This window comes from Sorex fumeus, unplaced genomic scaffold, assembly GCF_029834395.1.
Source record: "Sorex fumeus unplaced genomic scaffold, SorFum_2.1 ptg000164l, whole genome shotgun sequence".
NCBI classification, from domain to species: domain Eukaryota; kingdom Metazoa; phylum Chordata; class Mammalia; order Eulipotyphla; family Soricidae; genus Sorex; species Sorex fumeus.
Genome location: NW_026606221.1, coordinates 8,476 through 30,113, shown reverse-complemented (window position 1 = coordinate 30,113; position 21,638 = coordinate 8,476). Strand labels below are relative to the sequence as shown.

Below are 21,638 nucleotides of genomic sequence, written 5' to 3'. Positions count from 1 at the left end.
GTGCCCTGTAGCCTGTGGAACTTTCTCCTGCTTAACCACCGCCCCCCCCCCCCCCCCACCATCCCAAATGCACTTTGAACCTGGATAGTCAATGTGATGATGGAATCTTTGACCGGGGTTCGGCTGTGTTTGCATAATAAAACAAAAAGAACGTGCTAACTTTAATCTCTGAGTTTTTCTTTGGTGCCTTGACAACGGGGTGGCAGGAAGAGAGAGAGAGAGAGAGACACAGAGAGAGAGAGAGAGAGGAGGCAGAGAGAGAGAGAGAGAGACAGACAGACAGACAGACAGACAGACAAACGGGTGTAAGGAGTTTACCGCCCTCAGCTCTGCACTTGGGCTGACACAGGCTGTCTCCCCCTGTCAGCTGAAGGACACAGTTCCTGGATCCTTCCTTCTAGAGACGGGGCATGCGTGATCATGCTGAGAGGCTATTCCTGGCTCAGTGCTGGGGCTGGGAGCTTGTTCCTGGTGATGCTCAGGGGACCACACAGTGTCTGGCATTGAGCTGGGGTCAGCCAGGTGCGAGGTGAGAACTTTAACCTTTTTTTTTTTTATGGCTTTTGGGTCACACCCAACCATGCTCAGGGCTGACTCCTGACTCTGCACTCAGGAATTACTCTTGGCGGTGCTTGGGGGACCCTATGGGATGCTGGGGATCGAACCCGGGGCAGCTGTTTGCAAGGCAAAGCCTTCCCCGCTGGACTATTGCTCTGGTCCCTTCTTTGCCTAGTTAGACTCTAGATGGTAAGAGAACATTCTCGCTGCTAGCTTTGTATTTGTTTCTTTGTTTGTTTGATTGATTTCAAGTCACACCCAGTGATGCTCTGTGCTCAGGAATCACTCTTGGTGGTGCTCAGGGCACCCAGGTCGGCCGTGTACCAAGCAAACACCCTCCAAACTCCAGCCCGTCTCGTCTGCCTCCGGGGTCTCCCCTCAGCCCTCTGATTTCTCAGCAGTAGCTCCGACCCTTTTGATATCATTTCTATGTTCCCAAGGCCACAGACCACTTCACTGCAGTGCCATCTCATGAAAGTGGCCACGTCTTGGCCTTGAAGAGTAAGGCAAAGGTGGTAGAGAAGCATGCCAGGTGGCTTGGCAGGGAGTGGGGGAAAAGGTCAAGAGACAGAGTTGATGGCTCAATTATTCCACCCTCGATGGGTGGCCTGAGCTTGCAGGGAACTGCAAAGGAAGTCGGGAGACAGTGGAACTGACGGCTTCATCATTCCACCCTGGACGAAGAGCCGGAGCTTGCAGGGAACTGCAAAGGAGGCGGGGAGACAGTGGAACTGATGATTCCATCATTCCACCCTGGATGAGGAGTCAGAGCTTGCAGGGAACTGCAAAGGAGGCCAAGAGACAGAGGATCTGATGGTTCAATCATTCTACCCTGAACAAGAAGCTAGAGCTTGCAGGGAACTGCAAAGGAGGTCGGAGAGAGAGGAACTGATGGCTTCATCATTCCACCCTGGACGAGGAGCCTGAGCTTGCAGGGAACTGCAAAGGAGGTTGGGAGACAGAAGAGCTGATGACTCCATCATTCCCCCTTGATGAGAAGCCTGAGTTTGTAGGGAACTGCAAAGGAGGTCGGGAGACAGTAGAGCTGGCTGATGGCTCCATTATTCCACTTGGAAGAGGAGCCTGAGCTTGCAGGGAACTGCAAAGGAGGTCAGGAGACAAAGGAACTGATGGCTCTATCATTCCACCCTGGACGAGGAGCCTGAGCTTGCAGGGAACTGCAAAGGAGGTCAGGAGGCAGAGGAACTGATGGCTCCAACTGATGCGCCGAACTTCTGAGACAGCCACCTCTGGCACCCCGGCCGAGCCTCACCACATCCTCAGGTGCTGCATGGAGATTCTCTCCTGCAGCTTCTCTCTCAGCAGAACCACGAAGGAAGAGGACCGACAGAGCAGCAGGAGTGAGGCGAGCAGGAGGGAGGCGCCCCAGACTCCGAAGGGGCGCCCCCCGGAGGCAGGCAGGACTCTGCGGGTCTGCAGGGGCTTCAGGGTTCTGTCCCACTGCGTGAGGATGGCCCGTCGGGCGCCAGCCCACTTCCCAGGGCCCCGGAGGCGGTATTGGTATGGGCTGCAGGGCCCAAAGAAAACATGCCAGGCCAGCCTGGGGTCGCTGAGGAAGAGAAGCAGGCTGGGCTTGGCGCCGATGCAGGTGGCCAGCTCGTCCAGGTAGCTGATGAAGTTGAGCTTGTCCTGTGAGGTATCTTCTATGGCGCCGCTGGGAAGAAAAATAGGGCTCCCTTGGCACCCTGGGGTTCTCTGAGGTCATCCTTGGGGGCTACTCCTGGCTCCATGCTGCGGCTGATTCCCCCCCAAACCCAGCCACACACACACAGACACACGCAGACACACGCAGACACACACACACACACACACACACACTGTCCTATTTCTCTGTTCCCAGGACTGTCACTGTCACTGTCCTCCCGTTGTTCATCGATTTGCTCGAGCGGGCCCAGTAACATTGTGAGACTTGTTACTGTGTTTGGAATCTCGAATACGTCACGGGGAGCTTGCCAGGCTTTGCTGTGCGGGCGGGATGCTCTCGGTAGCTTTTCAGGCTCTCCGAGAGGGGCGGAGGAATCGAACCCGGGTCGGCCGCATGTAAGACAAATACCCTCCCCACTGTGCTATCGCTCCAGCCCCGATTGTGGTAGATCTTACAGGGGGTTTTCCTGCAGAAACCCCTGTCTTGTGTGAGTGTGTGTCGGTGTGCGGGGGCACGGGGGCGGGTGAGTCACACCTGGCGATGCTCAGGGCTTGACTCCTGGCTCTGCACTCAGGAATCACTCCTGGCAGTGCTCAAGGGACCCTATGGGATGCCAGGGCTCGAACCCGGGTCAGCCGCGTGCAAGGCAAACGCCCTTCCCGCTGTGCTATTGCTCCAGATCCCTTATACCTTTCTATGAGTTGCAGCTTCTTGGTTGCCTCCGCCATCAGTTTGGGGGCCGGGGGGATGGAGCAGAGTCCTGTGGAGAAGATGAGAGATAAGGGTCAAATTTTTCCCATGAGCTTCTCCTTCTCCGCCTCAGTGACGCATGAGTGGCAAGAGTGCCAGCTCTGAATAGGATTGGGGGGTGGAGGGTGGGTTTCCCCCACACCAACGGGACCAAAGAACTGTTGAGGCGAGGGGTCAGTGCCCCAGGCCCAGTTGGCAGCCTGCGCCCCCCCCCCCCCCAACCAACTATTAGAAGCTACGGCCATATATTTGATTGTGGTAATATTTCTGATTTCTTTCATATTCTTCAGTGCTGTTTGCGATCTGGTTGAATTAATAACTCTGTGACTTCCGGGTGTGACCAGGAGGGCTTTGTTCTGTAAAGATTTAACTCTGTAATGATTTAAAACATGTTCCACCTTATTGTATACTCCTTTTTTTTTTTTTGCGTCACACCCAGCGACGCACAGGGGTTCCTCCTGGCTCATGCACTCAGGAATTACTCCTGGCGGTGCTCGGGGGACCCTATGGGATGCTGGGAATCGAACCCAGGCTGGTCACGCGTGCAAGGCAAAAGCCCTACCCTCTGTGCTATCACTCTAGCCCCTTGATATACTTTCTATTTTTGAGTTTTATTTTTTGGGGCTGGTGGATGAGTCACATCTGGCGATGCTCAGGGCTGACTTCTGGCTCATGCACTCAGGAATCATCCCTGGCGGTGCTCGGGGGACCCTATGGGATGCTGGGAATCGAACCCGGGCTGGTCGCGTGCAAGACAAATGCTTCCCCCCGCCCACTGTACTATCGCTCCAGCCCTGCCATATACTCCTTAAGATCAAAAAAGGTACTAAACCATCCTCTGAAGTTTTAATATTATCAATCAGTGACCCAGACACACTTCTATTGTCTGTAAAGAAATAAAAGCCATATAGATAGTGAAAGTTTATCTGGTATATCCCTTCGCCTATTTTGATTATTCAGTTCTTGTGTAGTGTGATCCTTTCCAGCTATTACTGTCATCCTTCTCTATCTGACCTATCCTTCGCGCCACACACACTTGTGGCTGATTCCAACCATTCCCCAGTCCTCCTACCTCTGACTCAGCATTGAAGCAGTTACTTATAAAATGCAGGTGACTGTTTTTATTAAGGACAAAATCCTCTGAAGGCTAACTGGTTGGCTCACTTGTAGCTGTGATTTACAGTTTAATAATCACGGTCACGGTCCTCCCGTTGTTCATCAATTTGCTCGAGTGGGCCCAGTAACGTCTCCATCATGAGACTTGTTTTTACTGTGTTTGGCATCTCGAATACATCATGGGTAGCTTGCCAGGCTCTGCCGTGCGGGTGAGATACTCTTGGTAGCTTGCCGGGCTCTCCGAGAGGGACGGAGGAATCGAACTCGAGTTGGCCATGTTGGCTGTGTGCAAGGCAAACGCCCTACCACTGTGCTATCGCTCCAGCCCAGTTTAATAATACAAATGTAATTTTTCTTGTTTATTTTTTGGTGATGCTCTGGGCTGACTCCTGGCCCTGCACTCAGGAATCACTCCTGGCAGTGTTTGGGTGACCCTATGGGATGTCGGGGATTGAGCTGGGATCGGCTGCATGCAAGGCAAGGCAAACATTCTCCCTGCTGTCCTATTTTTCTGGACTCCTACAAACGCAATTTTTCTTTGTGGTGTCAGGATTTAACTCGAGACCTCACACAAGCAATGCACTAGTGCTGAACAACATCCCCCACATTTTTTTCTCTTTTTTTCAGTATTTTATGTAGCCTTTTACCAGACATCGGCTTGCGCTTAGCTAAATCACAAGGCATTAGGGGCTGGAGTGATAGCACAGAGGGTAGGGGGTTTGCCTTGCACGCAGCCGAGCCGGGTTCGATTCCCAGCATCCCATAGGGTCCCCTGAGCACTGCCAGGAGTGATTCCTGAGTGCAGAGCTAGGAGGAAGCCCTGTGCATCACCAGGTGTGAGCCAAAAAGCAAAAAAAAAAAAAAAATCACAAGGCGTTAGCTATTATCTTTATTTGGGGGGGGTGCACACCCCACTGTGCTCAGGACTTACTCCTGGCTCTGTGCTCAGGATTCACTCCTGACAGGACCATATGAGATGTTAGGGAGTTATTGCTTGCAAAGCAAGCACCCTTCTCGTTGTACTATCACTCTGGGGCCCAGCACTTTTTTCCCTACCGGCAGGGTTCATGGGAGACACTCAATGTCAGAACCAGAGCCAGGGACCCCCCAAATGCATTCCTCCACCCTCCACTGACAGGGCCCACTTACCTTTGTTTTTTTGGGGGGTCACACCTGGCAATTCACAGGGCTGACTCCTGGCTCTGCACTCAGGAATCCCTCCTGGTGGTGCTCGGTGGACCCTATGGGATGCCGGGAATCGAACCCGGGTCGGCCATGTGCAAGGCCAACGCCCTCCCCGCTGTGCTGTCGCTCCAGTCCCCCACTTACCTTTGAATACCCTGGTGACCCATCGAGCCTGGAGCTCCGTGCCGGCCAGGATGGACCCTTGGAGGCCGATGAGACCGATGATGGCCAGCGTGGGTCTGTCCAGGCTTACGGGGAAGACGAACTTGTGCAGAAACAGTTTCTTGGCACAGAGGCTTTGCAGAGGCTCCTCCAGAAATGGGAAGGAGAAGTTGTAGCCCGTGGCGAAGATCACGGCGTCAACCTGCTCCTCGGAGCCATCCTCGAAGACCACCGACGTAGTGCCAAACTCCCTCACGCCGGCCTTCATGGCCACCACACCACAGAGGATGCAAGTCGGAAGCTCGTCGTTAATGATGACTTTGGGCTTTTTCCTGGAGACCCAGAAAAGCACTCAGCATCACCCAAGCCACGGGACGCCTCCAACAACGGTTCATTTGGCCCATTCGGAGTAATTAGCTGGCAGAGCATAGGGAGGGGAGCGGAGTAATTCCTTTCTTTCTTTCTTTCTTTCTTTCTTTCTTTCTTTCTTTCTTTCTTTCTTTCTTTCTTTTTGCTTTTCTTTGGGTCACACAGGGTTTACTCCTGGCTCATGCACTCAGAAATTACTCGTGGTGGTGCTTGGGGGATCCTATGGGATGCTGGGAATCGAACCTGAGTTGGTCGCATGCAAGGCAAATGCCCTCCCCTCTGTGCTATCGCTCCAGCCCTGGGAGCAATTTCTAAGTGAGAACCTGCCCTTGACTGGATTCACTCATTCATTCCTGTTTAGATTCTCAGCTCCCAGCAGTCCAGTCCTGAGTTCCTTCCTCTCTGCCTGGGATTTATTATTATTATCTCGGAGAGCCCGGCAAACTACCGAGAGTATTCGATATGCCAGACACAGTAACAACAAAGTCTCCAATGGAGACGTTACTGGGTCCGCTAGAGCAAATCGATGATCAACGGGAGGGCCTTTACCTTTTACCTTATTATTATTATTATTATTATTATTATTATTATTTGGAATCAACTTCCAGAGCAATGCTTTCTTCTCTGAGTCAGAATAGACAACCGTCTATTTTTCAATTTTTCGATTTGGGGCCACACCTGGCGATGCTCAGGGGTTACTCCTGGCTCTGCACTCAGGAATCACTCCTGGCGATGCTCAGGGGACCACGTGGGATGCTGGGAATCGAACCTGGGTCGGCTGCATGCAAGGCAAGTGCCCTGTACCCTGGGCTATCGCTCCAGCTCCTGTTTTAACTTTCCTTTTGGTTTGGGGGTCACGCCCGACAGTGCTCAGGGGTTCCTCTTGGCTCTGTGATCATTAAACCATGCAGTGCCAGGCTGGCCTGTGCTCAGCTGATCTCTTTCTGACCTAAAGTCAATAATAAATGTCCCCATCTCCAGGCAGGGAAAGAAAAATTGTCATTCTTCATTTGCCCTTAACTGCAATGAATGATGACTTTGAATCTCAAGAGTCACAAGAACCTCATTGCAGCACTCTTTACAACCGCCAGAATCTGGAAAAATACGGAGCGCCCAAGAACAGATGACTGGTTAAAGAAACTTTGGTACATCTACACACTGGAGTACTATGTAGCTGTTAGAAAAGATGAAGTCATGAAATTTACATACAAGTGGTACAATATGGAAAGTATCATGCTAAGCGAAATGAGTCGGAAAGAGAGGGATAGACATAGAAAGATTGCATTCATCTGGGGGATATAAAGTAACAAAATAGGAGATTAATACCCAAGAATAGCTGAGATCAGCACCAGGAGGATTACTCCATAGCTTAGTGGCCAGCCGGGCATTCTAGGGGAAAGGGCAGCTCAGATAGAGAAGGGAGCACCAAATAAAGGGTGTTTGGAGGATCCTCCCAGGAGGGGAGATGCATGTTGAAAGTAGACTATGGACTGAACATGTTTGCCACTCAATGCCTCTTTTGCAAACCACAGCACCCAAAAGGAGAGAGAGAACAAAAGGGAATGTCCTGCCACAGAGGCAGGGTGGGATGGGGGGGATGGGGGGGGTGGGAGGGATACTGGGACCCATCCATGGTGGCGGAGAATGGGCACTGGTGGAGGGATGGGTACTTGATCATTGTATAACTGAAACCCAAGCACAAAAATTTGTAAGTCTACAACTGTACCTCATGGTGTTTCACTAATAAAAAAAAAGTCACAAGAAACGCTGTGGTCCCTTAAGGGACAATGTCTTCAGAAAGTCTAAAAGAGCACAAAGGCACATTTCCAACAAGCAAGCAGCTACTGTTGCAAATCACATAGAATTAGTGACATGGAGTCAATCATCGCAGCATTAGATTAATAAAAACGTTAAGTACCCCCTGGTAATACTCAATCCGTAAATCTCATGGTTAAATCTTTTACTCCTCTGTTTCTCTTGAATCCGCTTTAGAACACACGGAGGCAGCATTTGAAAAATAAAATTCAGATATCTTCTTGTAATCATCATATTATACGGGTAACCCCCATGGGAGTCTCGGCTAAGGATCCAGGTACCAGTTCTAGTACTGAGAAGTACCTGAAAAGTAAGACAAGAAGGATAGAATCATCACTCTTTTTTTGGGGGGGGGGTCACACCCAGCGATGCTCAGGGGTTACTCCTGGCTCTGCACTCAGGAATTACTCCTGGCGCCTGAGGGACCATATGGGATGCTAGGGATCGAACCCAGGTCAGCTGCGTGCAAGGCAAATGCCCTACCCGCTGTGCTATCGCTCCAACCCCTGATCTGGAGTATTCGATATGCCAGACACAGTAACAACAAAGTCTCCAAAGGAGACGTTACTGGGCCCGCTCGAGCAAATCGACGATCAACGGGAGGGCCTTTACCTTTACCTTAATATGTAAATAACACAGTATTTATAGGAAGGTTTAAAAATTAGATTTTGGGGGCTGGAGCGATAGCACAACAGAGAGGGCATTTGCCTTGCATGCAGCCAACCCAGGTTCGATTCCCAACATCCCATAAGATCCCCCAAGCACCGCCGGGAGTGATTCCTGAGTGCAGAGCCAGGAGGAACCCCTGCGCATCTCCGGGTGTGACCCAAAAAGAAAAAAAAAAGATTTATTTCTTTAGTTTTGCTTTGTTTTAGGGTCACATCTGGCAGTGCTCAGGGCTTTTTCCTGGTTCTGCACTCCGGGATCACTGGTGGCAGGCCTGGGGTACCAGAAGGGTTCCAGGGAGCACAGCTGGGTTGGCATCATGCCATGCCAGCATCCTACTTGGTCTACTTTTGCTCCGGTCCATAGATTTATTTATTCTTATTTTGGGGGCCACACCTGGGGGTGCAGAGGGCCTAACCCTGATTTAGTGCTCCAGAATCATTCCTGACTGTGTTGGGGGCAATGGGTAATGTTTTGGCTCAAATCCTTATTTCCAGAACCCACACCTGCGCTCCAGGGCCTGGAGCTAACGGTCTAGCCCTGAGAACACAACTCGAATGATGGTCAAGCAGAAGAGGTTGCAAAGTTGTGACTTCGGACCTTCTCGAATCTTGCTGTCTGCTTCTTTGGCCAAGCTCTGGTTGCTTTGATCGGAAAACAGGGCACCCACCCGACTTGCAGGTATTCTGAAAATCCGCCTGTCTTTCTCTGGTTTTGCATGAGAGTTTGCTGGAATTGCAAACGGAAAGCAAAGAAGAAGGAAGGCAGAGACGGAGAGCAATTTGCCCTTTTAACAGCGTCCTGGAAGTGAGCCAAGGGTCCAACATCTACAGAGTTTCAGGGACCCTTCTTGGAAAAGGTTGGTTTCTTTTTTTTTCATTTTGGGTCACACCCAGCAATGGGGCTGGAGCGATAGCATAGCGGGTAGGGCATTTGCCTTGTACACAGCCAACCTGGGTTCAATTCCTCCGTACCTCTCAGAGAGCCCAGCAAGCTACCGAGAGTATCTCGCCCACACAGCAAAGCCTGGTAAGCTCCCCGTGATGTATTCGATATGCCAAACACAGTAACAACAATTTGTAGTGAGACGTTACTGGTGCCTGCTCAAGCAAATCGATGAACAGTGCTACAGTGCTACCCAGCGATGCTCAGGGGTTACTCCTGAATCTGCACTCAGGAATTATTCCTGGCGGTGCTCAGGGGACCATATGGGATGCTGGGAATCGAACCCGGGTCGGCCGCGTGCAAGGCAAACGCCCTACTCGCTGTGCTATCGCTCCAGCCCCAGACAAGGTTGGTTTCTGCAAAAATGTGTTCTAAGCAGTTCAGAGAGGAGGACCAGTGGCTTTGGGGGTCTTCAGGGCTCCGACAATCACACACACGGTGTCCGCTTGACTGAGCAAGAGACCAGAGAGTCTGATAATCCTGCAGCCCCTCTCAGCACACACAGGTGGCATCAGGGAGGGACAGAGATGGCATTACCTGAGCTGCGGACCGCCCGAGTTCCACAGCGATGTCCCCTCCTGTGTTCCCCAGCCCGATCACCAGCACGCGCTTGCCCTGGAAGCCTTCTGGGGTCTTGTATTCCTGACTGTGCAGGACCTGGCCTCTGAACTTATGCATTCCTGGAGAGAAAGGATGGGAAGATACAAAAATCAGAAATCTTAAAGCTGGCCTTCGTCAGTGGGCGGACAGAGGGGCTGTGGATGGTCTTTCTGCTGCTGTCTTTGGGGTCCCACCCGGAGGTGCTCAGGGCTGAGTCCTGGCTCTGCACTCAGGAGTCACTCCTGGTGGTGCTCGGGGGCCCCTATGGGATGCTGGGAATCGAACCCGGGTCAGCCGCTGTGCTATCGCTCTGGCCCCTCTGTGGACAGTTTTTTTTTTTTAAATTTTTATTAGTAAAACACCATGAGGTACAATTGTGTAGACAGTTTTAACCACCAAACTAGATGGCCTCTACCTTGTGTCATGAAAATGATAGTCTGAGACAGAATTTAGAGAGAGGTTGCACTGTAGGGTGTGTGTGGGGGGGCAGAATCGGGGGGTGCTGGGAACCGTGAGGATCCCCAAGCCCCACAGTGAGGTGACTTTTACTATGAAAATGCCACAGTGTTTTAATTAATTAAATTAATTAATTTGGCTTCTTGGGTCACACCTGGCATTGCCCAAGGGTTACTCCTGGCTCTGCACTCAGGAATTACCTCTGGTGGTGCTCAGGGGACCCTATGGGATGCTGGGAATCGAACCCAGGTTGGCCGCACCCTCTGTGCTATCGCTCTAGCCCCTATTTATTTATTGTAATTTTGCTTTTAGGGTGGGGCTGGAGCGATAGCACAGTGGTAGGGCGTTTGCCTTGTGCACAGCCAGCCCGGCAGAACCAGGTTCGATTCCTCCGCCCCTCTCGGAGAGCCCGGCAAGCTACCGAGAGTATCTCGCCCGCACGGCAGAGCCTGGCAAGCTACCCGTGACGTATTTAATATGCCAATCACAGTGACAACAAGTCTCAAAATGGAGACGTTACTGGGCCCGCTTGAGCAAATCGACGAACAACGGGAGGACAGTGACAGTGACAGTGCTTTTGGGGTCACACCCGGTGATGCTGAGGGCTCACTCCTGTCTCAGCACTCAGGAATCACTCCTGATGGTGCTCGGGGGACCCTATGGGATGCTGGGATCGAACCTGGGTCGGCCGTGTGCAAGGCCAACGCCTTCCCTGCTGGACTACTGCTCCGGCTCCCACATTGTCTTTAAAACCAGCGTTTTGGGGCTGGGGGCTGTCAGAAGCCCCCAGGCTGCTCTGATCACCTATTTCTAATCCTTCCAGATTGTTTTCATTGAAGATGAACAGCTATCTGGTTTCATTCAACAAATTCATATGAAATATCAACTAACATCATAGAGTTTGTTTCAAAATTCTGCCTAGGGGTGAGTCTGGGGAACCAGACTTAGGGAGAGAGAGAGAGAGAGAGAGAGAGAGAGAGAGAGAGAGAGAGAGAGAGAGAGAATGTGTGTGTGTATGTGTTGGGAGAGTTACCATTAAGTATTCCTGGAATTCCCCTGTTCCCCCTTCCCTACATTTTTAATTATTTAAAAAAATTATATATATTTAATTAATCAATTTTTTTCGCTTTTATTTTTGGGGGGAGGTCATACCCGGCAGTGCTCAGGGGTTAGTCCTTGTTCTGCACTCAGGAACTACTCCTCCTGGCAGTGCTTGGGGAACCTTATGGGATGCCGAGGATCAAACCTACATTGGCTGCTTGCAAGGCAAACGCCTTACCAGCTGTACTATAGCCCCAGCCCCAGATTAATCAACTTTTTAATGAATCACTGTGAGACAGACCATTGCAAAGCTGTTCACGGTCGGGTTTCAGTCATACAGTGTCCCAACACCCGCCTCTCCACCAGGGCACAATTCCCAGCACCAGGGTCCCCGGGGTCCCTCCCATCATCCCTCCCCCATGTTTTAAATTCCAACGCATTGCTCCAACGTGGGAAACGCAACTGCAACTGTTTGGAGAACCCAAGAGAACTAGCCTGGTGTCAGGTGGACACACTCACCGGGGAAGGAAGGTAAGTGAGGGCTCATGTAATGTCCCGTGCACACCATCACCGCGTCGAAGACAGCTTGGTCCTGCTTGCCCTCTCTCTCTGTGACCACCTCCCACTGGCCGGTTTCAGTGAAGTCTGGACGCCTGGTGATGCTGCGTACTGTGGTCTGGAAGCAAGACAAACTCTTCCCATCACTCTTCCCTGGGCTCCTCAATCAACGGTAGCCATACTTCAGAGTGCCCACGGGTCACACGACTCAGGTCACATAAGCAAGTTTGCCACTGATTGATGGACCTTCTCCCTAGAGATCTCAGGTACTTGGTCAAAATCTTATTTTTTTCTTTTGCTTTTTGGGTAGCTACCCATGACGTATTCGATATGCCAAACACAGTAACAAGTCTCACAATGTTACTGGGCCCACTCGAGCAAATCGATGAACAACGGGAGGACAGTGCTACAGTGACAGTTACTTTTTGGGTCACATCCAGCAATGTTCAAGGGGTTACTCCTGGCAGTGCTGGGGGACCATATGGGATGCCAGGGATTGAACCTGGGTCGGCCGTATGCAAGGCAAACACCCTACCTGCTGGGCTATCGCAACGGCCCTGGTCAAAATCTTAAAAGTGGTTCTCTAGCTTAGGACCCCCATACACAGAAGAAGCCCTATTTGCAGGGAATACAGAAATGTTCAAGGTTTTGTTGTTGTTGTTATTTAATTTGTTTGTTTTGGGCCCACACCTGGTGATGCTCAGGGCTCACTCTTGGCTCTGCACTCAGGTCTTGGGGATGCAAGGAAAGGGCCCTCCCCATGGTACTATCGTTCTAACCAACTCTCAGTTTTTATTTCAGGGTCAGAGGAAGCCAATTACCATACCTGAGGCCTTGGAAGAATTTAGAAAAAGAATTATTATTTTTTTCTTTTTTGGATCACACTTGGCGATGCACAGGGGTTACTCCTGGCTCTGCACTCAAGAATTACTCCTGGCGGTGCTCGGGGGACCATATGGGATGTCGGGATCAAACTCAGGTCTGCCGCGTGCAAGGAAAACACCCTACCCACTGTACTATAGTTTATACCCCAGGAAAAGAAAATTTTATTTATTTATCTATTTATTTAAATTTAATTTTTATTAGTGAGACACCATGAGGTACAGTTGTAGACTTGCAAATTTTTGTGCTTGGGTTTCAATTATACAATGACCAAATACCCATCCCTCCACCAGTGCCCATTTCCCACCACCATGGATCCCAGTATCCCTCCCACCCCCTATCCCCCCACCCCACCCTGCCTCTGTGGCAGGGCATTCCCTTTTGTTCTCTCTCTCTCCCATTGGGTGCTGTGGTTTGCAAAAGAGGCATTGAGTGGCAATCATGTTTGGTCTAGAGTCTACTTTCAGCATGCTTCTCCCATCCTGGGAGGATCCTCCCAACACCCTTTACTTGGTGCTCCCTTCTCTATCTGAGCTCCCTTAGGAAAAGAAATTTTTGATCTATGATTATTTCTGTAGCTCAGACTTCTGACCCTTTCTTTCGTATAGGTTTCTTAAACAAGGTTCATACATCTCGTCCCTTTTTAAATTTAATTTAATTTTGTTTTTTTTTGGGAGGGGTCACACCCAGCGATGTTCAGGGTTTCCTCCCGGCTCTGCACTCAGGAATCACTCCTGGTGGTGCTCAGGGAACCATATGGGATGCCGGGGATTGAACCCTGGTCGACCGCATGCAAGGCAAACACCCTCTCCACTGTGCTATCACTCCGGCCCCATCTTGTCCTTTTTTAAAAAAATCAAATTTTATTCTGATCCAGAAGATGGATTTCGAGATGAAATCAAGAATTTCCAGTTCTGGGGGCTGGAGAGTCTAGGGGGGAGGGCATTTGCCTTACATGCTGCTGATCTGGGTTCGATCTCCGGCACCCCACATGGTCCCCCAAGCCAGCCAGGAGTGGTTCCTGAGCACAGAGCCAGGAGTAACCCCTGAGCATCGCCAGGTATAGTCCAAAACAAAACAAAACAAAACAAAGCAAAACAGACATTCAGTATGCTCATGAGACATTGTGCACAGGTGAGCTTGTCTGCCCCATTGTTATGAAGATCAATACCAGAAAAATTATCTAAGCCCTCTTTCCATGAACCTGATTAATAGGCAGCCCTGCCCCCGCCCCCCACTATTACCCTTTTGCGTCCCCAGGGTCTTACCTGGAAACGAATGTATTTCAGAAGGTCAAAGTGTTCCACGAATTCTCGGAGATAGTTCCAGAACTTCTCTTGGCTCATGAAGTTGGGATAGTCCTCGTGGAAGGGGAAGTCGCTATAAGATGACATTTCCTTGCAGACGTTGGTCACCAGTGACCTGTACACTCTGGTCATTCCATCCTCAGAACTGTCCTGGGGTGGGGGGGAGTGGCGTTAACTTGGGAACACAGAGAGCAGGTCTGTGCTCGCCCAGTCCAGAGAGGGCTGCTTGTCACTGTATAGTCCCCAGGCGGCTAGGGAGGGCCCAGGTGGCTCTCCCCAAGCTGCGTGGGTTGGGTGGTCTCGGGCCGCCCCTCCCCCCAAGCTGGGGTGGCCCCTGCCCTGGGGATGATGGAGGAGGAAATGAGGGCCAACCCGTTGGTTGATCAGTTACCGTTTATTCCATCCTACACAACACCTGTTCCAGTCTAAGACCCCGTTTTAGTCTCACGCTGCCCCTCATTCCCATCTCCTTCTGTCTCTTCTGCTCATCTCTCTGTGCTCCATCTTGCTGCCCTGCTCTCTCTCTCTCTCTCTCTCTCTCTCTCTCTCTCTCTCTCATCTCCCTCCTACTCTCTCGTCTCTCCAGCTCTTCAGCATTGGGGCTAGACACCCAGTCAGGTAGCAAAATCAACATAAGCCCTTTCCGATGCCCATCAGGTTCAAGGGCGAAAACACCACCTAGGGCTGTTCCTCTTCTCCTCGGTCCAACAACTTAATCAACATCTTAATTCACATCTTAATTCTACTTCTTAATATTCGTTATTTTGTAGGGACACAGTCAGAGGTACATGGAGGCTTGTAGGGCGGCTCTCCTGGGAACATCTCGCCACAGACTCAGACTACAGTGCTCAGGCCGGATTAATCTTTCCTAACCCTAGCAGGGTCCGAATCTAGTTATTGCTTTTTGGATCATGACAGCATTTGTCCGTGACCATGATCTTAACTTAGAGTTAAGCATTATCGCACTTTGACCAAGCCCATTTCGATGCCAGGGTAGTACATAGCTCACAGCTTGCCCTGGGTCCATTCAGTCCCTCATCAGGACCCTGTTTTGGGGGTTCTAGGAAATAAGGGCAGCTGAGGCTTAAGTCGAGAGAACAGATGTCCAGGAAGTCAATATCATTCGGAGTCAATTAACTCCCAAGTTAAGAAAACATAGTACAGGGACTGGAGAGATAGCACAGCGGGTAGGGCGTTTGCCTTGCACGCGGCCGACCCGGGTTCGATTCCCAGCATCCCATAGGGTCCCCTGAGCACCGCCAGGAGTAACTCCTGAGTGCAGAGCCAGGAGGAACCCCTGTGCATCGCCAGGTGTGACCCAAAAAGCAAAAAAAAAAGAAAACATAGTATTAACTGTCTTCTTGTGTTCATACAAAAAGGACATTGTCACTGTCACTGTCCTCCCATTGTTCATCAATTTGCTCGAGTGGGTCCAGTAACGTCTCCATTGTGAGACTTGTTGTTAACTGTGTCTGGCATATTGAATACAACACAGGTAGCCTGCCAGGCTTTGCCGTGTGGGCGAGATACTCTGGGTAGCTTGCCGGGCTCTCCGAGAGGGGACAAAACAAAAGGGTGTTGCTCTGAATTAACTATGCAAAGGACTTAAGGAGCAGAGATAAACAATATTTACCAGCTAACAGAGCACAAAGAAAGAGGTTACAAATAAACACAGAGGAATGGGAGCACTGTGATGGGAGTAACCCAATAAACCTAATCTCCCTGTGGCTAAGGGAAAGGACAAACCAATATTATCCTATAACCACCCCAAAGAGCTGAGCCGTGAGTTCCCATGCCGTGCTGGCCAGAAGCCACTAGTGGGAATGGAATCACCGAATGTACCCTTCTCTCGGGCACCAAAGTGAAGTCAGAGGGGCCCCCTGGGTGGCTTCGGTGAGGCGGTGAGGAGAGGGATGGTCACTTTCTCTCCATCTGCCTCTTCCACCAGGGGACCAGCTGGGAAGTCGAGGACTGATAAAGGCTAGCGTTCAGTCCTTGAGTTCAGTCCTTGGTCTTGCCCAGGGTACCCAAGTACTTTGCCCCGTCTTGCAGAAAAAAAAGACTTCAGGAGTAGATAAGCAATGTAATAAAAAAAAAATAAGATTTAATTGGAGAGATTCTGAGGGAGTGGAAGGAAGAAAGGAAACGGAGAGTGAGTAATGCACTCAAGGGAGTAATGCTTCTCCAAAGGCAGAGAGAGTCCCAATCCGCATCTCAAGAGGGGAGATGCGGGCGACATGTATTCAGGTGACACATGTGCTCGGATGCCACCTGGGCACAAGCAGCACTTGGGCTCGGACAGCTGAGGTGTGTCTTTCCTTCGTTCAAGGTGGCGTTTATCGGGTTTCTCCAACCTGCCCCCGACGTAGAACTTTCTAGCTGGGTAAGAGTTCATTGCTAGGGTGGTTGCCAAGGGCGGTTGCCTTGGCCTGGAGTTTCTCTGGCAGGGGTGAGGGTGTCATAAATCACCTTCAGGTCCTTAACTGAAGCCTCTGTCTCTGCAGTAATTTGTGGGGTCCTGCCTCCTCAGCCTCTGTCACTGACACCAGGAAGATCTTATCAGGCCTCAGTGTTTTTTTTTTTTTTTTGCTTTTTGGGTCACACCCAGCAATGCTCAGGGGTTTCTCCTGGCTCTGCACTCAGGAATTACTCCTGGCAGTGCTCGGGGGACCATATGGGATGCTGGGAATCGAACCTGGGTCGGCAGCGTGCAAGGCAAACGCCCTACCCGCTGTGCTATTGCTCCAGCCCCAGGCTTCAGTTTTAATTCTTACAACTTCGGGGCTCTCGGATTTATTACTTCTCAGAAATTCCACCGCTATAGAGAGAAATTCCCTCTCCTATCTGCGTGCCTACCTTCAAAAGAGCCAGCAAACAGCTTCCCCAAATGTTTTCCTGAACGTCACTCTGAACGTCACTTCTGTCCTTCCATGGGTCACCCTCCTTCCACTCATGCTCTGCGCCGCCTCCTCTCGCCTCGGCCCAGGGGGGCTCCTGGCTGATTTTTCCCTTTCTTGTCTCTGTGTAGTTTCAATCACAGTCCCTGTATCAGCCCAAGGTCTGGGCTGTTGCCTTATTCTGATACTTCCAACATTTCTGTTCTCCAAAGTAACGGCTGCTCCGTACACACCAACGGCATCTATTCAATGGACACATTGTCCCAGAGTTTTACTTTTTTTTTTTTTGCCTTATTGGGTCATACGCAGCGATGCTCAGGGGTTACTACTGGCTCATGCACTCAGGAATCACTTCTGGCGGTGCTTGGGACCGCATGGGATGCTGGGAATTGAACCCCAGGTTGGCCGCGTGCAAGGCAAACGCCCTTCCCACTGTGCTATTGCTCTGGCCTGCTCCGGAGTTTTAGAATGTCCTCAGTCTGGAAATCCCACAGCTGCTCCCACCCCAGGCTCCCAGACTAAGCGTTTTCCTCCACTCCTCCCCACCCAGAAGTTCATCCCCTGACACCCAGCTCGCGCCATCTCTGCACCCCTCATGTCTGCGAGCCATGTGACCTTTCCCCACACTTGTGGGGGATGGCCCTGGTGCCTGGTCTGGAGAAATCATGGACTGGCTTAGGCTGCATGGAGGCAGCGGGTGCCCAGTACTCACAGTGAACTTCCAGAGTCCCCCGAAGTCCTTGCTCCTCTCAAAGCAGGTGGGCTCCAGGCCCTCATCCAGGCAGCATTTGATGGAGGACAGGCCACTCACCCCAGCTCCTATCACGGCCACTCGCCGGACCATCCTGGAGCCAGAGAAGAGCGCGCTAAGATGATAGCACTGGTGGAAAAGCAGTTGTGAGAGTAACAGTAGCTGTGAGAGTAACAGCAAGCTGTGAGAGAAACAGCGTGGCTGTGAGAGTAACAGAGTGGCTGTGAGAGTAACAGCAGCTGTGAGAGTAACAGCAGCTGTGAGGGTAACAGAGCAGCTGCAGCTGTGAGAGTAACAGAGCAGCTAGGAGAGTAACAGAGCAGCTGGGAGAGTAACAGAGCAGCTTTGAGAGTAACAGAGCAGCTGGGAGAGTAACAGCAAGCTGTGAGAGAAACAGTGTGGCTGTGAGGGTAACAGAGTGGCTGTGAGAGTAACAGCAGCCGTGAGGGTAATAGAGCAACTATGAGAGTAACAGCAGCTGTGAGAGTAACAGAGCGGCTGTAAGAGTAACAGCAGCTGTGAGAGTAACAGCAGCTCTGAGAGTAACAGCAGCTGTGAGAGTAACAGAGCAGCTGTGAGGGTAACAGAGCAGCTCTGAGAGTGAACAGAGCAGCTCTGAGAGTAACAGAGCAGCTGTGAGAGTAACAGAGCAGCTGTGAGTAACAGCAGCTGTGAGGGTAACAGCAGCTGTGAGGGTAACAGAGCAGCTGTGAGTAACAGCAGCTATTGAGAGTAATAACAGCTGTGAGAGTAACAGCAGCTGTGAGAGTAACAGCGCGGCTGTGAGAGCAACAGCAGCTGTGAGAGTAACAGAGCAGCTCTGAGAGTAACAGCAGCTGTGAGAGTAACAGAGCAGCTGTGAGAGTAACAGCAGCTGTGAGAGTAACAGAGCAGCTGTGAGAGTAACAGAGCAGCTGTGAGAGTAACAGAGCAGCTGTGAGAGTAACAGAGCAGCGGTGAGAGTAACAGAGCAGCTGTGAGAGTAACAGAGCAGCTGTGAGAATAACAGCAGCTGTGAGAGTAACAGAGCAGCTGTGAGAGTAACAGAGCAGCGGTGAGAGTAACAGAGCAGCTGTGAGAGTAACAGAGCAGCTGTGAGAATAACAGCAGCTGTGAGAGTAACAGAGCAGCTGTGAGAGTAACAGAGCAGCTGTGAGAGTAACAGAGCAGCTCTGAGAGTAACAGCAGCTGTGAGAGTAACTGAGCAGTACCCTTTCATCTGGGAACTGGGGCACAATCTTGCTTTGGTGACAAATGCAGGCTCGGGCTGGAGTTGGGGGGCGGGGAATAAGGCATTTGCCTTGCATGCCTGTTCAATCCGTGACACTGCAAGTGGGACCCTGAGCACTGCCAGGAATGACCCCCTGAGCACAATACTGGGAGTAGCCTCTGAGCACCACCAGATATGAACCCCCCCCCAACACACAAAGACCTAAAGAGTATGCTTGCAGAGCTTGCAGAACTCTCACACTTGCTGTTACTCTCAGAGCTGCTCTGTTACTCTCACTGTCTGGAGAGGCTGACACATGCTAGCTACAGAATGTTCTAGAGTGGCAGGGAATGTTCTAGAATGGCAGCGAATGTTCCAGAATGGCAGTGAATGTTCTAGAAGGGCAGTGCACGCCGGCTGCAAGGCTGAGTCTGCTTGAGTGGGTTAGTTGTGCCCAAGACCTGTTAGTGCAGCGGCTCTTACTGGGCCAAAGTACCTTTTCCTATACAACCAGTTAACAGTGAAGAAGAACCGGGAAACGTTTCTCCTTTATACGACATAACATTTAGAAATTAAGAATTTCTGTGGGTGTGGGAGTGGGAGGAACAGGCATTTACAAATCAACTTCTGGTATTATTTTTGGGGGGTTGGGTCCCACCTGGTGATGCTCAGGGGTTCCTCCTGGCTCTGCACTCAGGAATCACCCCTGGTGGTGCTCGGGGGACCCTATGGGTTGCTGGGACTCGAACCCGGGTTGGCCGCGTGCCAGGCAAATGCCCTACCCACTGTGCTATCGCTCCAGCCCCAGATTTCTGGCATCTGTAGGAGGGAAGTGAGTGAGTTAGGGAGCTGGAGCAGAAGACATGACCTTGGATAGACTCTTGATTTTCTGTGAGATTGGTCCCATATTGTCAGAGATTTCTAGTAGTTTTCTCGTGGTTTCCCTGTGACCAGCTTGGAAGAACCAGTGTCAGCTACCATGAACTGGAGCTCTGGTTCTTGCCACCTGAGGTGTTTTATGTCCAAATGCCCAGTATTTTTTTTTTGTTTGTTTGTTTGTTTTTTGTGGTCACACCCAGAGATGGTCAGGGGTTCCTCCTGGTTTTAGCACTCAGGAATTACTCCTGGTGGTGCTCGGGGGAGCCTTTGGGATGCCGGGGATCGAACCCAGGTCAGCCGCGTGCAAGGCTCCCCGCTGTGCTATGGCTCCAACCCTATGAATCATGATTTATTCAAGTTTAGAACCTGACACTTGCTTTAACTTCATTCTGGTTTTCTCTGTCAGACCCGCCCTGTGGAATATTTGAGTTTCCCAAAGCCTGAAGCCTCAGTGCTCCCAGAAGATGAAATCAGAGAGGTGTTGGAGAGACAGGTCAGTGGGGAGGGCGCTTGTCTTGAACACGACTAACCCGGGTTTGATGCCAGGTCAAAGCCTGCCAGGAATGATCCCGGAGTGCAGAGCCAGGAATGAGCCCTGAGCACCGCCAGTTACGGCCCCAAAACAAACAAAACGAAACAAAACCCAAACAAGATGAAATGAGAAGGGAGTCTGCAAGTAAAGGCAGATTTTCTTCAGCTCTGTTCTAGCAACTTTCCAGGACACAATTTCCTTTCTTTCCAATGTTTTTTTTCTTCGCTTTGTCCTGCTCTAGAATTCTACTGCTCTAACCCTCTCCAAGAGTTTCTGCAGAAGAGAATCTCATTCTCTTCCAGAGAAGAGAAGGCATTCTGGAGGAAGGCATTCAGGGGCAACAGAACGCCGAATGCTTCTGCCAACACAGTTCCTGAAAATATTCCCAGCCCCAAACCAACCCCAGGACACTTACCTGATTGGCAAGGAACAGATATTCTGACTTGAATGATTTCTTACAACCAATAAGCCAGGGAGTTTCCTCCTGACGAGCAAACAGCACACTTCGACACTCAAACTCTGTTATTTAAAAGGAAATGGGGTGCTGACTCGCAGCCCGGTGCTCTGAGTTGATGCCAAACTCTCGGATCAGCCCGTGAGAGCAGAAAGCAAACTCACAGCGGAGGAAAAAAAAAAGTTGTGTGGAATGTGAGTTTGCTCCTTCCATGGTCTCAGATAGGGTGAGGTGACGAATGACGACAGAGAGCAGGGATTGGCAGGACATGGGACTTGTGAAACCTGCCCTTCTGGAAGCCGCGGTTCTTTGGAACCTTGAAACGCAGAGTTCGCGGCTCTGCCCCTGGAAGCCAGCAGGGGGCGCCCACTCCCTGCATCAGGACCAGGCTGGCTTAGCAACTCTTTCTTTCTCTTCTTCTTCTTCTTCTTCTTCTTCTTCTTCTTCTTCTTCTTCTTCTTCTTCTTCTTCTTCTTCTTCTTCTTCTTCTTCTTCTTCTTCTTCTTCTTCTTCTTCTTCTTCTTCTTCTTCTTCTTCTTCTTCTTCTTCTTCTTCTTCTTCTTCTTCTTCTTCTTCTTCTTCTTCTTCTTCTCCTTCTTCTCCTTCTTCTCCTTCTTCTCCTTCTTCTCCTTCTTCTCCTTCTTCTCCTTCTTCTCCTTCTTCTCCTTCTTCTTCTTCTTCTTCTTCTTCTTCTCCCACTCCCTACATCAGGACCAGGCTGGCTTAGCAACTCCTTCTTTCTTCTTCCTTCTTCTTCTTCTTCTTCTTCTTCTTCTTCTTCTTCTTCTTCTTCTTCTTCTTCTTCTTCTTCTTCTTCTTCTTCTTCCTTCTTCTTCTTC

At 50.7% G+C, this 21,638-nt stretch overlaps 1 protein-coding gene across 1 annotated transcript; it reads right to left on the bottom strand.

Moving 5' to 3' along the window:
- Nucleotides 1-208: 208 nt before the first annotated feature.
- FMO4 (flavin containing dimethylaniline monoxygenase 4) lies at nt 209-20,953 on the bottom strand. The gene is made up of 9 exons (XM_056107396.1): nt 20,761-20,953; nt 17,686-17,818; nt 14,038-14,226; nt 11,849-12,005; nt 9,770-9,912; nt 7,725-7,924; nt 5,420-5,769; nt 2,915-2,984; nt 209-2,233 (listed from the first exon to the last, which is right to left on the bottom strand). The coding sequence occupies exons 2-9, from the start codon at nt 17,815-17,817 to the stop codon at nt 1,828-1,830; spliced, it is 1,647 nt and encodes a 548-aa protein (XP_055963371.1). The 5' UTR covers nt 17,818; nt 20,761-20,953; the 3' UTR covers nt 209-1,827.
- Between the last annotated feature and the right edge of the window lie 685 nt (nt 20,954-21,638).

Coding starts and splice junctions, on each gene's coding strand:
- FMO4 (XM_056107396.1), bottom strand. CDS start 17,817: ATGGTCCGGCGAGTGGCCGTGATAGGAGCTGGGGTGAGTGGCCTGTCC. Junction 12,006..14,037: donor TGAAATACATTCGTTTCCAG/GTAAGACCCTGG, acceptor TCTTGCTTCCAG/ACCACAGTACGCAGCATCAC. Junction 5,770..7,724: donor GGATTGAGTATTACCAGGGG/GTACTTAACGTT, acceptor CTGGGTCTCCAG/GAAAAAGCCCAAAGTCATCA.